Source organism: Chamaea fasciata, unplaced genomic scaffold (genome assembly GCF_029207755.1).
Source record: "Chamaea fasciata isolate MVZ Bird 193981 ecotype frontalis unplaced genomic scaffold, bChaFas1.0.hap1 SCAF_3, whole genome shotgun sequence".
In the NCBI taxonomy this organism is placed as follows: domain Eukaryota; kingdom Metazoa; phylum Chordata; class Aves; order Passeriformes; family Sylviidae; genus Chamaea; species Chamaea fasciata.
In genome coordinates, this window is record NW_027094088.1 from 111,132,407 (window position 1) to 111,148,784 (window position 16,378).

Here is a 16,378-nt window from a genome sequence, read left to right on the forward strand (position 1 = left end):
ACTTCACAGAGAAGAGAGGAGCACATGAAATACCCTGGGGAGATGGTTCCGGACTGCTCCCCCGTGCCCCAGCCGGGAGCTCACTCCTGTGGTCCTCACACTCCTGCCATGTGCCATCCGTGCCCTTTTTCTTTGGCCTCCACTGCTCAGCCCAGTGAAACTCCTGACCGAAGACCAGCCTGAAACCCCTTGTGAGCATTTCCCCGGGTTGAAGATTCACCAGAAACCAGGGAAATAGCATTTGAACCCTCCCGGCGCTGGGTGCGGTGCGGGACCTGCCGTGCTGTTGCACGGGGAGCTTGTGCAGCGAAGGCTCAGCCAAGGGTTTTATTTCTGAAGGTTGTTTTTTTAATAGTTTTTTTTTTTACTTCCCAAGAGTCGCCCAGATTCGCTGGGAAGGAGGGACATCTCGTGGCCACATCACGAACATCTCTCCTGCTCCTCGGGCATCCCTCCATTCCCTCCCCGGGTACCACCCCAGCATCACCACCCGGCCTCTCCCTTCTCCTCCAGGGGCTGGCGGTGGCCACGGGAAGGACAGGGGCTCACTCACACCCTGACGCCTCAATAAAGAAATGGGAAATCCTCGTGTCCATTTTTTTTTATTACTGTCTTGAGGCAGAGCGGGGGCATCACCTGGCAGGAACGCTCCAGAGCTGGTGTGGCCCAAGGAAGCGCGAACAGGACACGCTCCCTCCCCTGCCCGTGGCACGAAGGGGGTGTAGCATCCCCAGCGGAGTGGGGCAGAGATTCTTCACCCCCACAGCATCACTCTGGCCACGGTCCCCTCTTCCCGGAGCTGCAGTTGCGTCACTGAGGGGCTTTTCTCTGTCCAGGTGGGTCACGACTGAGTTTTCTGTCCTTCGTGCCGCAGGTGATGCCTGCCAGGTGGGTACAGCCCTCCGAGGAGGACGGGGCAGGAACTGTGCCAGCTCTCAGCCACCTCTTCAGTCTCTGCGGCAACCATAGAGCCGGCAGCATCCTCCTCCCTCATGTCCCTCCTCTCACATTCCCCATCTCCAAGCGCGGACGGGAGGAAGGGAAACGCCTGCACCGAGCCACCGCCGGCTGGTGGCTGTCCTGCAGCGCTGTCCCCGGGAGCTGGCGGGGCTGCGGCTCACTGCTGAGGCTCAGGCTCGTAGTGCTTCTCGGTGGAGGTGTAGAAGTCCTCGAGCACCGACTGCAGGTACTCGAAGGTGGGGCGCTCCTCGGGGTTGCTGCGCCAGCACTTGAGGATGATGCCGTAGAGCTCCCCGGGACACGACTCCGGGCAGGGCATGCGATATCCCCGCTCCAGGTTGCGAATCACCTCGGGGTTGGTCATCCCTGGAGGGGAACAAAGCCCAGCTGGAGTTTTTCAGCACCCAGAGGGGTCAGTGGTCCCAGCAGCTCCTGCCCAGGCACGGCTGGAGGGGCTGCGGTGGTTCCCGTATCTGGGAATCACCCCTTGCTCAGGGTTGTGCTTCCCCTCCATCCCTCTGTCCTCTCCCTGATTCCCTGCTCTAAGTTTGGTTTTGCACAGGTATGACTGAGGGAAGGAAAGCCAGCTTGAAGGATCTCTTGTGACAAGAGGGACATTGAGGGGCTGGAGCATGTCCAGGGAAGGGAACAGAGCTGGGGAAGGGACTGGAGCAGCAGGAGCAGCTGAGGGAGCTGGGAAAGGGGCTCAGCCTGGAGAAAAGGAGGCTCAGGGGGACCTTGTGGCTCTGCACAACTCCCTGACAGGAGAGGATAGCTGGGGGAGGTCGAGCTCTGCTCCCAGATAACAAGAGGAAATGGCCTCAAGTTGTACCAAGGGACATTTTGATCAGATATTAAAAACGATTTCTTCATGGAAAGGGTTGTCCAGCCCTGGCACAGCTGCCCAGAGCAGTGGTGGAGTCCCCATCCCTGGAGGGATTTACCAGATGTGTAAATGTGGCACTTGGGGACATCAATCAGTGGTGGCCTTGGCAGTGCCAGGTTAGTTCAGTTTAGAGGCCTTTTGCAACTTAAACAATCCTGTGACTGGAAGAGGCAGCTGTGTGTGTCTGGACACACTTCAGTGAGTGCCTCCAAGCCTGGAGCAGCACTGGATCCTTGGAAGAGCCTGGACACTCATCCTGTATTCCCAGCAAAAGTGTTTGGATATACATCCTGTATACCCTGTACCTGGATAAAGGATCCTGTATCTGGATTAGGATCCTGTACCTGGATAAGGAAGCCCATAGCCAAATAAGGAGTCCTGTGCCCAGATAAGGAATCCTGTACCTGGATAAGGGATCCTGTACCTGGATAAGGAATTCTGTACCCAGATAAGGAATCCTGTTCCTGGATAAGGAATCCTGTACCTGGATTAGAATTCTGTACCCAGATAAGGAATCCTGTACCTGGATAACGGATTCCGTACCTAGATAAGGAATCCTGTACCTGGATAAGGGATCCTGTACCTGGATAAGGGATTCTGTACCTGGATAAGGGATCCTGCCATAGGTGACGATCTCTGTCAGGAGGATTCCAAAAGACCACACGTCAGATTTGATGGTGAACACCCCATAGTTAATGGCCTCTGGAGCTGTCCATTTGATGGGAAATTTGGCACCTGTCCCAAAGGAAACAAAAGGAAATAACTCCTGGAGTTAGAGCATCTCCCTCACCTGAATCATGAATTCCCCAAAACTGATCCCTGGTTCCTTTGGGCTGTTGATTATGATTTTGTGGTTCTTCCCAGGAGAAAGGCTCCAGCCCTCTGATTATCTGCATGTCCTCCTGTGGACCTGCTCCACCCCAGAGCTGGATGGAATATTCAAAACCAATTTGGCATATTTATTATGGGACTACAACAGTAGCATTTAATTCTGTATAAAATTTCTTTGTCTTTCGCCAAGAAAAAATGGATCAGATGATCCTCGAGGTCTCCTTCCAACCTGGTACTCTGTGATTCTGTGAAATCACTTATTAGAAGTGGGTTGTTTTTAGCAAAAGTGCATATCTATTACAGCAAATATAAATTCCCCAGTCCTGAAAGCTGCATAGTTTTATTAAAATCAAAATAATTCCTATTTTTTTTTTCTACCAAGTTCTTGCTTAACCCACTGCGGACAGCAATGACCATAAGGTTGCAATTTCACTTTAGCTAAGACAAAAACAAACAAACAAACAAACAAAACCACCAAAAAAACCCAACCAACAGCAAAACCACCTTGATGAGTGGGAACTGATCATGTCACACTGCAGAGGAAACCACAGTTTTAATTATACACATCCTTGCAGGACTGGAAATCCAACTGCGGGGTGTGAAATAAGCGCCTCAGTTGTTGCACATCACACTCTGAGTGACAAGGCTGGGAAATGCAATCCATGAAGTGAGAATTGTTCAGAGCAGATAGAGGGGAGCTGTTATTCCAGAGCAAAGCTAGCTGGAAAAATGCTGATGGGAGCTGCTTTCTGCTGGAAAAGCAGCTCCTTTGGTTATTAACAGAATTATACTGATCTCATAAAGCTTCTCTTAAGGATAAAACTGCCTTAAAAATTTGCAGCTAAGTCAAAATTCCCCTTCCTGGCAGTTTCTGAATTACATTTGGGATCTTTTACTTCTCTGAAATAGTTTTGCATGTTGAAATGGGTATAATTTCTATCAAAAGGTGTTTTGGGGATAGGAAATTGAAATAAATGTTTCTTATCTTATTAAAAAGCCCACAAAAACCATTACATTTCCTTTCCACAGAATATATTTTAAGGGGAATTTTATCTTATCCCAACTCTAGAAGAGGACAGATAGTCAACATTTGAAAATCTTCTGGTGTCACTTATGCCTGACTTAATTGTTTTATTTCAGTCACTTCTGCTGCTTTCCCTGGTTTTCTGTAGAGTCTCTGTGCAATCTGAATGATTTGACCTCATACCTGACCTCAGAGTCAGAGCTCAATACAGGGATGATCTTGGAAGCCTTTTCCAAACTAAATGATTCCATGATTTATTGTTTTCTAGACAGTTCCTCTGCTGTGGAAGGGACCTGATGTGGTCAGGGCTTGGTTTGCCTGGAAGCTGCTGCTGGATCCAGATTTGTGGCTCCAGCTCTGTAATTTCCTTCCCTCTGGACTGAATCCCTGCAAAAACCTGGCCACAGGCAGCAGCTTTCATAACCAGAGGTCAAATTTCCCCAGCAAACAACTGGTGGGTCAGCAGGACTCCCTCAAACAGAACCAAAAGAGGGTTTTTTTCCCCATTTCACTCTGCAGTTTTCAGTTGGTTTTATAGTCCCCAAGCGCTGCTGCCTGTCCCAGAACTGGATTTTTGAGTGTTTCTGTTTCTCTGCTGTAAGAAATGGAAAGATAGAAACTTCCACAGTTACTGAAGGGTTTGATTTGCAGCTTTGGGAGAAGCTTGGATGAATGTAAAAATAAAAGTACACAGAGATTAGGCAGAAAAATTATAAACTCATGTTTCCATAGTTGTAAGTAAGAAACTGTATTAGGTAAGATAGTGAAGAATTTTATAGTGTAGTAATGTAATTTTATAGAGTAAGCTAAGAGTTTAGATGTTATAATAGAAGCATATGTGTGTACGTGTAGTAGTAGCCCATTGGATAGAAGTATATGCAGTGCAGCAAAATTAAGCAAAGGTGATAGGTCAAAAAAACCAAAATAAACTCTGTGGTAACTTAGCATTGGATTAGAATGTTATATATTGCCTTGTAATGAAGAAATTTGTGAGTACTTTTGAGCTATGGCTGACTTCTTGCTCCTCTAAAATCTCATGGCCTCTGAGGCTGGTGTTTATCTGAGTAATAAAGTGTTTTTAACCCCACAGTGGTCCAATCCCTTCATTAAGGGATTGATAACACTCTGCCTCTCTCCTGGTGCTGACAGCAGCAGCCATGTGGGCTCTGATGCCCTGTGCCTGCTGCCAGCCCAGTATCCTGGCATTCCTGGGGGCAGGAGGGTGGGAGATGAGGGCAATGCTGGGGAGGACACCTGTGGGCCTGATATTTCTGAGTCTGAGAGATTTTAGCCTGCTAGCAGCTGCTAACTTTTTCCCCCAAGGAAAAATTTCTCAAGATAGCTTCTTCTCAAAACAATCTTGGCAAACAACTATCCTTTCTCAAAACAATCTTCCTCCAGGTGATGTTTTGTTGTTTCTCCAGTTTAACCAGTGGGATTAGAGAGGTGTTGTTCCTATTCACCGATCATATGAAGTCTGTATCGGAACACCTTATAAAAGGTAGTAAGAATTAGACAATAAAGCCTTTTCTTCTAATGCTCTTTGCCTTCTGAAATATTTGGAGTCTCTCATCTTTCTTTCGTGTCCTACAAGGACAGACACCCACCTTCCTGTGCCAGGTACTCGTTCTCGATGAGCCTGGCCAGGCCGAAATCGGCGATTTTGCAGCAGAGTGACTCCGAGACGAGGATGTTGGCGGCCCTCAGGTCCCGGTGGATGAAGTTCATGCGCTCGATGTAGGCCATGCCCTCTGCCACCTGGGAGGGGAGGAAGAGCCCATCTTTGTTGGAATGCATTTCCCACACCCAGCAATTGTTCAATGTCTGCTTGTGAGGGGCCAACCGAGTAATCACTCGTATAATCTGCAATCTGCTTCTGGGTCATCACCCGAAGGTTCCTCCACTTGATGATGACTTTTGTTTTGGTTATGGTCTGAGCAGGTGACAGGCACCAGGCCAGGAGAGCTGCTGCACTGCTCTGCTGAGGGGCAGAGCACATCTTCACACAGGCTCAGTGAGCACCTCTTGCCTCCGTGGATCTGACTGAAAGTCATCAAGTGGAGGAACCTTCGAGTGATGACCCAGATGCAAAAGATACAAGTGATCGCTCGGATGGCCCCTCTACAAACAGACGTTGAACAAGCAAGTGTTTTCCATATAGGGGAAAGTTTAAGACTCACCCCTTGCATTTCTTATAAGGTAAAGAACCCAGAAACTTGCATACCCTTCTGACAGTGATTGGCTCAGTGCCAAGAGAGAAGCATCTATTGAACTTTTTCTCTGTTCTTCAAATCCCTATCTCTCCTTATTGGCAGCAAGCCAAATTGTCCCTCCTAAAACATTCAGTATTTAGGAAGGAGCACAAAGGGATTAAGAGGCTTTTTGGAGTGTTTCTAGCAGGGTATCAGAGGTTTTCTTGGGCACCTGTGCACGGCTATTCTTCTGTTTTCTGTAATGTTTGTTATTTTGTTATTTTTCATTTATTAAACCTTTTACTTTACAGAACACCTCTGAAGAGCAGTCTCACTAAGATTATTTTAAGCCAACCTGCAAGGGCTGGACCCTTAGAGATTGATACGTTTACAGGTGGTTTATAAGACTCTGACCACGTGCTAACATGTATCACATCTTCATCATCACCTCCCCATTCTATCTTGGCTGTTTTTCAGCCACCTTTGCAAAGCATAGCATTTTTGTAGGGTTGCTGTTATCTCTCCGTGATCATGCATGTCCCTACATTCCCGATGGATGGATGGACAGGTGGGTCAGCAGACAGGTAAATAAATAAATATTGCCCTTGTACAGGTGCAGACATTCAGCTTTCCCAGCCTGAGCAGCCAAGTGAAGCAGAACAGAAGCACTACTCTCTGTTTTGCTCAGAAGTCTCAGCCCTGAGTCGTGTCTGCAGCGAAACCTAAAACCACATCACTGGATTCCCAGTTTCTGCCACAAGTCTCTCCTCTCCAGTGGGGATTTTAGTCATAAACATTCCAGGTTAAATATGTGGATTAAGAAAAGGGGAAAAAAAAAAACCCACAGAAAAATCAAACTAGAAATCATAGAATTATGGAATGGTTGGAAGGGACCCTGGGACCTTGAAGGTCCTCTCATTCCAACCTCCTGCCATGGGCAGGGACACCTTCCACTATCCCAGGTTGCTCCAAACCCTGCCCAACCTGGCCTTGGACACTTCCAAGGATCCAGGGGCAGCCACAGCTTCTCTGAGTGACCTGTGCCAGGGCCTCCCCACCCTCACAGGGAAGAATTAATTCCTAAAATCTAATTGAGGTACGTGGTATGTGATGAGCCTCTATCAATGACAGCAGCAATATTTCATTGATGAGTGCTGGGGGTTGAAAAGGGAGATTGATAGAAGACAGAGATTGCCAGGTTGACTCTCAGATTCGGACTGGGTAACTTATTGGCAAGGTGAGAGGATGTCTGCAGCCCCTGCCAGCAAAGGGTAGCACCTATTAAAGCTTTCAAGTGCCTGTGGGTGAGGGCAGAGCAATTTTCCACTCCATGCAGATTCACATGAGCCTCAGAACTCACATGTGGTTTCAAACAGGATACTCACACGTACTTTCCAATGCTGCATTTCTAACCTGTGTCAACACCCCTCTAAGTGCAAGAGCTGGTTTCTGCAGTGGAAAATGGAAAAATTGATGCAATTTCCTTTCCTGATGTTAATGAGATAGGACCTGGTGCTCGGCCCGTTCCAGCCCAGAGTGTTTTCAAGCATTTGCCCTCAAGACTGACCACAGGGTCGAGTGCATCGGCCCAGACTGTTCTAATTTTAACTCCCGCGGATGTCATCGGATCAGAAACTGCGCTCGAGAGGGCTGGGTGCCTGTTGGGCTCTGATGTCACCCCAACGCCACAGATAAACAGATTGCAAAATATCTCAGTAGGCTGCCCTTTCCTCCTGCTGCTCCTCCCAGAGATACCCAGGGAATGTTTGAGTCCCTGTCCTGGGGAAGTAGTGCTGGGGTGGGAGAGGGAAGGATGAAAGTTGTGCTTCCAGTTGATGCCAATGCCTCAGGGATGGGTAAAATCCTTCCTACCCCAAGCTGAGGGTGACTTCTGTGGGTTTTGCATGATTGGGGTATGGGGGTTTGGTCTGTGCTCAATTATCCTTGTCCTGCTGTATGGCGCAGTTTGCCCAGAGAAGCTGTGGCTGTTCCATCCCTGGAGTGTTGAAGGCCAGGCTAGATAGGGCTTGGAGAAACCTGGGACAGTGGAAGGTGTCCCCACCCATGGCAGGAGGTTGGAATGTCATGATTTTTCAGGTCTTTCCAACACAAACCATTCTGTGATTCCAAAATTCTCTAACGTTGACCAAAATCTTTGAGTCACCCAGAGATTGCTCTGGCTCCAGCAGCTTCCTCCTGCACAGAAATGCATCCTGCCAATTTCTGGGGAATGCTCCCACCAAACCCAAGAGCTCTGTAATATGGAATAATTTGGATCGTTTTCCTTATCCTCAGGAATTTAAAACAAACCACAGGCTATAATTTTCAAGAGAGGGAATGAAACAATGAAAGATGGAGGGAGGGAAGTTGGGATTTCAAGAGAGGAGGGAAGAAAGGAAGTAATTAAGTTAAATACCCTAAACAGGTGGAGGGTGAATTTGTCCCCATAACATCTCACAGACAACACTGATGAAGCTGCAGATAGGGAGAATTTATCAGTAGACAAGAGGGAAGTTCAAAGTAAAAATGACACAAGGTGGCACTGCTTCAAAGAATTTAAATCTTTTCATCCCGGTTAAAGCAAGAAGGAAAGTCTTCCACTATCATAAAACATTTCCTCAAATATTAAGATTCTCCAGTTGTTAATTAATTAAAAAGTAACTCCATATGAGAGCTGGAACTAGTAAACTTTGCATGTTGTTTCCTCAAGTCCACTTCGACAAGAGGAACTGAATGATTTTATGGATAAATCCCAGACCTTTATTCAGCCTGATGTTTCAGGATTTTTTCCCCCCCAGTGTTTCCTAATTAGCCTAACTCTGCTCTGCATGAGTCAAATTCTGTCAACAGCTGGGACCAAAGTGCAGTGATTTTGCCATTCTCATTCTTCATGTGGTTTCCTTTATTTTCCCCTATTTGTGTTTAGAGGCACTTCTGGATAAAAATGTTACAGTGCAGCTGCAACCATTAAGATTTGCAGCCTGAGGATGCTTAAAAGTTAAAAGTTTGTTTTCCTAAAGAGCAATATTTCCAGATTTGAGGGTCATAACATCCTTTATGCCTCATCATCAGAAGGGCAGAACTGCTGGTCCCACATTGGGAGTCTCTTTGCTGAGCTTTTTCATCTTTTTTGCTAAAAAGAAAAAGAAACTTTTTTTCCTGCTGAGCAAGGCAGAAAACAAAAATAAATAAAATCAGACCAAAATCAACTCAACCACCCCCCCGAAAAACCCAAACTCCAGATCTCTAGCCCTACACTAAGCTATCAGAGGGCTGCCCTAAGGACAGAACTGATATGCACATGTACACAAGAGGGATGAGGAGAATCCCTAAGAGAATACACCAGGAGGAGCTGTTTTTCTCCAGGAAATCTTTGCTCTGACTGCCTTCAGGCTTGCAGGAATTCCACTGAGGCAATAACAAATCTTGGATCCTTTCCCCAGCAACTGTTCACTGACCTGAGCAGAGATATCAATGAGTTTGGGGAGATTCAGTTGGCTTCCTTCTTCTGTCTTCAGGAAATCTAGCAAACACCCTGCAGGAGAAAATGGACTGCTGTAACTCTTCTGAATAATCTATAAATTTGGTTTTCCTGGAGCTTCTCTGAATATATGCAACAAATCTGCCTCCATATAAAGGAAAATCTGAGGAACAAGAATGGAGATCTACTGGAGCATCTTCCACTAGGAAAGCTCCCAAACAGCCCAAATTCCCCTCTGTTTAGCACAGATCTGTTGCAAACTGCTAGGCATTCATCGTTTAAACTGTTATAAACAAGAGGGGGAAAAGAAAGGACAATTTCACCATGAGGGGAGTAAAAACATGAAACAAACTTCCAGTGAGAACAGTGGAGAGGAGAACTTTAAATACTCTTCAAAGGAAGCATCACTGTGGTTTCTTTCATCACTCAGAAAGTCTTTCTGTATTAGAATCAAAGCTTTGGGTCATTTCCTTGCAGGTTTGGCAAAAATCCCTCCTGCCCACCCTCATTCTGCATGGGAGCACTGGCCAGATCACCAAACTGGTTCTGCAGAAGCCCAGCAAAGAGCTCCAGGAGGGATTTTTACCTTTGGCCATGTACTCTGTCACGATGTAAATGGGCTGCTTGGTGACCACGGCATACAGCCGGACCAGTTTGTTGTGCTGCAGCTTCTTCATCAGGTTTGCCTCTGCCAGGAAGGCGTCAGGATCCATGCTGCCCTCCTTCATGGTCTTCACAGCCACCTTGATGTTGTTCTTGTAGTAGCCTGTGGAGAGATTATGATGTTTTGAGGAATTTTTGGGCTCTCTGCAGGCTCTGTGGGGTTGTGTAGGAAAAGAAGAGCTTGTGGAGCAGAAAACCACAGTAACAGCTTGAATCCCTCACAAAGAAACACGTTGTAAATCCCAGTGCCAGCAGGTGTGAGAGGAGAAGGGACACTCATGTCACAGCTGTCGATCCATGAGGCTGCATCAGGGATGGTCCCTGCAGTGAGCCCATCCTCACACAACCCTCCCAGAGCCTTTCTGGGTGAAACCTCTGGGGCCTCCCACCAGCTGGGCTCTCAAATCCTCCAAACACCATCCAAAAAGGCAGGACTGTGCAGTCAGCACACAAACTCAGCCTGGTCCTGTCCACAATCTCAATTTCCAAGGCAACCAGCAACCACAAAGAGGGTGGCAAAGGAAGCTGAGCTGGCCCCACTTCCTCTCCTGCAGATTAGCAGTAGGCAGGAAGGCATCAGGGATGGAGATCTGGGATACAAAGTGGAACAGGGAGGCAGAAAAAGTGGGAAAATGTCACCCAGGTACCCTACAGGGTGTGACAGGGTCACTGGCGTCACTACAGTTGTGCCCAGGATTCCCAGAAAGAATGAGTGCATATCCCAAGAGACAAGTAAATAGTGACTTCAACACCCTTCCCCTGTGAAACCCTTGCTCAACCATGGATCTGTGCAAACATTGGAGTTGCCCAGCCCTTCCCAGGAATCCTGCAGCTACTTCTGTGTGTGTACCCATAAATATGTGTTCATCCTTAAGGATCCCCACTCCCAGAACAGTCTTGCCTTAGGGAAATAAATGGGCTTCCCACCTCCTCTCTTTATGCCTTTTTTTTTTCCCCGTAATGGAGGTAATTCCACTTACCCATCCACACTTCCCCAAACTGCCCACTTCCCAGCTTCTTCACAAGCTTCAGGGCCTCCCGAGGGATCTCCCACTCATCCTGAGCCCAGGGTCTCTGGGGAACCAGGGATGTGCAGGGAGCGGTGAGGCGTTGGCACAGCCCATCCCCTTTCTCTGGATGAGGAAAAAGCACAGGAGAGTTCAGTGGGATGGCAGAGAAAACCTCCTCCTCCTCCTCCATCCACACCTGCCAGGAAAAATCAACCCATGGAAACCATCACAGCCACAAGGGGAAGTGGTGGAGTCCCCAGCCCTGGAGGAATTTAAAGCTGTGTGGATGTGGCACTTGGGGACATGTGTCAGTGGTGGCCTTGGCAGTTCAGGGGGAACAGCTGGATTCTGTGATCTTAGAGGGCTTTTCCAACCTTTATAATTCTAAGATTTCATGAAAAGTTTCTGCCACAGGGATCAAGGCACCCACATTGGTCCCAATCAAAAGCAAAAGCTCAAAATGAGCCATAGAGGAGCAAATTATCCTGCCCAGTTATTCCAAACCCGGCTTCCCCTGGCTCCCTCCTGTATATCCCAACAGCATTCATCTCTTTCCTAATGAGAGACTCTCCCTGACTTTAGGGCTGGAAGCAGAGCTCACCCTCACAATTCCCTAGGATGAAAACCAGGACATGAGTTCTGGTTGAACGATCCCACCTGGCCCATGAGAGCGGGTGGAGCAGCTGTGGTGTGTCCCAAGCCTATCCTCCCTCTGTCCCCGCTCTCTTCTGGGACACAAATCCAGGAGGAAAGGCAGACAACTCACGGCTGTAATGATGGATGAGCTCTGGCAGGCTGGAGAAAGTGATCCTGGGGGAGATGTAGTACCCTCCACCATCCAGGCAGCGGATCCTGTAGTGTTTGATGATGTCCCCGTGAGCGGAGTTGTTGTCTCTCACGGACAGGGAATATGCATCTGGAAAGGGACAGAAGGAACTGTGAGGACGAACTGCACCCCAGGGATCAGCTGCCTCCTCTTTCCTGGGCTGTCTACACCTGCAAACAAGGGCAAGTCCCCCAGAATTTACAGCTGCACACTTTCCACTCTCCAAGGCAAGGGGACAGGATAAAAGTTCATCAGAGCTTAACTGGTCCTGTCCAGGTTTCCTGGAGTAAGCCCAGCCTGTGCTGTGGCCAACAGCCCCATGGAAGCACTGTGGGGATCAGCAGCACCTCACCAGGCAGAGCAATCAGATGTTCCCACAGCTCCATATTCCCATCTAAGCTCTGCCAGTCTCAGCATCATGAAATCAGAATGGTTTGGGTTGGAAAGGACCTTAAAGCTCATCCAGTGCCACCACCCTGCCACGGGCAGGGACATCTTCCACTATCTCAGGTTGTTCCAAGCCCCATTCAACCTTGGACACTTTCAGGGATCCAGGGGCAGCGACAGCTTCTCTGGGCACCTTGTGCCAGGGCCTCACCACCCTCACAGGGAAGAATTTCATCCTAACATCAAATCTCAACCTGCCCTCTTTCCATTTAAAACCGTTTAAAATCATATAAACCCACTGAAGCCATTTAAAACAATTTAGAGCCATTCTCGTCTGGATTAAACATTATGAAACCTTGTGCCAAGGTCAGTGGTTCAGCTGGGGGGGGGTACAGAAGAGGGATTTGGGAGAATTGTCTTGTTCAGGCACAAACTTGTGGCTGTGGCTAAACCAGATCTAGAGAGTCCCATCTGGAATCTCGTCCCTTTTGGGCTTCAAGGGAGCTGCTCAGCCATCCACCACTCCAACCTGCCATTCCCTCCATGAGAGTCTAAACCAAGAGGTTGGGTTTCAGTGCACAAAAGCATCACTAGATGTTGCTGCAGAGCTGAACTTCCAGCCTGTGTCAGTGTGATTCAAGACATCTTAGCAGTGGGTTTTTCCTCTTTTGTCTGGATCATATTTCTGGAGTGCGTTGTTACAAGCCTGCTGGGCTGTTCTAAGTCGAATATGTCACCTGTGCTGATAAACTACTGATTTTTTATGTTTTTTAATGAAAAGGCATGGCTATACATGTTTAAAAGTGTGTGTCTGTTCATGCAGGATCATAAAAAGAAGCAGGGCCATCCACAGCAACTCTGAAACCCTAATCCTGCATGTGAGGGGAAAGTTTATTAACAGAAAATCCTCACTGGCTGGTGTTTCTCCATCCCAGCACCAGTAGTTTTCCTTACACTGTGCCTGAAAACCATTTGCATTTATAAAAAGCAGCAAAAAATCCCCCATCTCTGTGGATAATTCCTCTGTTGGAGTGATCAGAAATCTTTACAAGCAGAGTTTGGAAGAGTCTAAAGTTTTCCCAGTCATTTTGAGGGGACTCCCTTCCTGCAGAGACCAGATGTGGTGGTGTAAAATTAATGGAAAAAACCTGGTGGTTTAAATGCAGAGCCAGGGAACCTCAGATTTGATGTGGTGGCCTCTTCAGCAGAAGAAGCTCTTCTGATTCTCTTTCCAGCCCCATGAATGTCAGGCAGCAGACAAATTGAGAAGCCCTTTTGATTTGATCAGTCCTGCAGCAGAACAACTGAGAAACAGCCCTGAAACGTCTTCAGTGGGGCAATAAAACCTCAAGGGAAAGGCAAAGAAATGGCTCTGCTGGCTCCTCTGTGATACCCACATGGCCCTAAGTTCCAAAATAATGATAATGAACATCAAGGCCAAAGACTGGACTTGATAATCTTAAGAGATCTTTTTCAACCTAAATGATTCTGGGAAGAAGAAGAATATGACAACAACAACACCTATATTATTATTATTATTATTATTATTATTATTACTACTACTACTACTACTACTACTACTATTACTACTACTACTATTAACTATTATTAACTTCCATTAATTGCTGTTGAGGGTGATGATGTTGTTTAAATTTCAAAGAGACTGAAATACTGCCCAGGCCAGGCTACAGCCCAAGAGATTTGGGCTCATGTGGCACAAGACCAAGAAGGTCCTTGGCGTGCCTGGGACATGGTTTAGGGTTTGTGTGGGGTTTTTACAGGGCAAGGCCAGCTCAAGGAAGGAGCCAAATGTGGTGTGAAGGCAGTGGCACTGAGGCCAAACGATCCTGCAGAAGGAAATTGATGACAAACACGTCTGCAAGGGGGTGTCTGGGGGCTGAGAGGCAGCAGGGAAGAGTAGACCTGCCCTGTTTGCCAGTGTGGTTGCACCCAAAATACTTTTCTCCCACAGAATCTCCTTTCCAGGCCCCATCAACCCTTTAAACTCTCCTGCACTTTTCAAACAGACAGGGCCAATCTCTCAGCTGCCAGTGTTAATTCTTACCCTGTCATTAAGCTAATGACTGCATCTCAGCCCCAGTCACAGTTTAATTTGCTGCAGGGAGCGTGGTGGAGCTTCCCTGTCACTCTCCATGGCCAGTTATTGTTCCCTTGGGAGTTGCTGTGCAGAGGCAATGCACGAAGCTGGAAAGATTCAATTCTTCCTTCACAACATCACAGAATGGTTTGGGTTGAGAGGGTCCTTAAAATTCATCTTGTTCCCTGCACCCCCTGCCCTTCACCTTCACCTAAACCAGGTTGCTCCAAGCCCCATCCAACCTGGTCCCTGCTCCCAGTGACAGCAGAAAATGAAAATCATTGATTCCTAATTCCCTCTGATGATATCCAGGATAGACAAAAGGAGTTCTCGCTCCTCAGCCACAAGGGACATTCACCTGTTCTGCAAGTCCTGCACCACACCCTGGCACAGACCCGGGCTGGTAAAGAGTCCAGAGTACAAAATTCATGGAACAATTTCCTCATCAAAAAGTTGTCCAGCCCTGGCACAGCTGCCCAGGGCAGCGATGGAGTCCCCATCCCCAGAAGGGTTTAAAAGCCACGTAGATGTGGCACCTGGGGACATGGTTTAGTGCATTTCCTGCCCCTAAAGCTCTCAGCAGCCTCTTAAATCCTTCCCAATGGGAAGCAGAGGAGCTCAGCTGGATGCAGAGGCTAAGCTCAGTGAGGTCCCTCCTGCCGGGAGCAGAGACGCAGGAATCCTGCCGGGAGCCAGGAGCCCGTGGCTCAGCACAGCTGGGAGAATGTGCTCCTGCAGCTTTGGGAATGATTATGACTTCAGAGGGACTTTGTTTATCTGCAGCAGCTTCAGCAAGGACGGTGCTCTGGCGATGATTTCACTGCCGACCCACTTCCCACTCTGTCCCCCTCTTCCCAGGGTGCTGGATGTGCCTTTCGTGGACTCTGAGGAATGTTGCTCTGAGAATTTGCGGAGTTTCTGCATCTCAAACCACGAGGAAAACGAGACTCTGCTCAGGATGTGCTGGGAATAGGTGCTGCTCCTTGTCAGGGTGCAGAACCCATCCCTCTGTGCCTGAGACATCCCAGTATGAGACAAGCCCCTCCCAGTTTAGGTCACTAATGGGGGTTAGCTCAGCCCAGTGCTTGTCCCTGAAGGTCAGATTTTGCTGGTGATGTGCCAGGTGAATGAAAACACACATCACAGGGAAAGAAAACAGGAAAAAAAACAGCAGGGCTGCAAGGGCAGGGTTAACTCCATGGCATTGCTCTGGACATCTCTTGGTAGGCCACAGGGTGCTCTACATCAGGGAATTCAGCTGCATGGCACTTTTGGAGATGCCTGGCTTTGCCTTTTCCCTTTCTCTTTAGGGAGGAGGAAGCTGTGGTTCAGATGGATCAAACGAGGTCATTCAGGCAGCCCAGAGCACAAGGTGCTCTGGTAGGAGCTGGGCACACAGGATGATTCAGAGGATGAGGTGTTCAAAGGAATAACACCCATGTTTTATCCAAAATACCAGAAAAGGCACAGGGCAGAGACACATCTGAGCATTTGGGACTCACATGGGACTTCCATGGAGGGGAATCTACATCTGCTAATGCAGAATATCCCACACCTCATGCTTCTTTGAGGCCATTAAGGATCTGGTGATTTCTCCTTGGATTTCAGGACTCCACCACCCCTGCTCGAGCCCCGTGTGACCAAGACCCACCCACACTCCAGATAATTGCAGAAGGTGGGGACAACTCTCCTGAACAGGCACAGGGAAAGGTCTGATCCCATCCATGTGGGGTACCTAGAGATGCCACAAGGACCAGGATCATGTGTGGACAGAGCTTCAGACACAGCACAAGAGTGTTTGCTTTGTGTTGCTCCCTGCCCATCCTGTGTGAACTGAGCAACCACACCAGCTCCCCAGGTATCCCAGCAAACAAAGGGGGAATGGGAATGGGATAAACAGAAGAGCAGCACATGGTGATAAGCCCAAGCCTGATCATTGCAAAAGCATCACAAAGGTAGCAGGGAAACTGAGATGTAGCAGAAAAAGTTACTTATAAAGTGAAATGCTTAGAAACAAAAT

At 48.0% G+C, this 16,378-nt stretch overlaps 1 protein-coding gene across 1 annotated transcript in view; it reads right to left on the bottom strand.

The window, feature by feature from the left end:
- Nucleotides 1-377: 377 nt before the first annotated feature.
- BLK (BLK proto-oncogene, Src family tyrosine kinase) overlaps nucleotides 378-16,378 on the bottom strand; it is a 36,990-nt gene continuing 20,989 nt past the window's right edge. The window contains exons 7-13 of the mRNA XM_066180109.1: nucleotides 11,814-11,963; nucleotides 11,018-11,170; nucleotides 9,961-10,140; nucleotides 9,352-9,428; nucleotides 5,309-5,459; nucleotides 2,450-2,581; nucleotides 378-1,326 (exon numbers count right to left, since the gene is read on the bottom strand). Coding sequence (XP_066036206.1) covers nucleotides 1,118-1,326; nucleotides 2,450-2,581; nucleotides 5,309-5,459; nucleotides 9,352-9,428; nucleotides 9,961-10,140; nucleotides 11,018-11,170; nucleotides 11,814-11,963 — 1,052 coding nt within the window. The 3' untranslated portion in view covers nucleotides 378-1,117. The remainder of the gene's footprint in view (nucleotides 1,327-2,449; nucleotides 2,582-5,308; nucleotides 5,460-9,351; nucleotides 9,429-9,960; nucleotides 10,141-11,017; nucleotides 11,171-11,813; nucleotides 11,964-16,378) is intronic.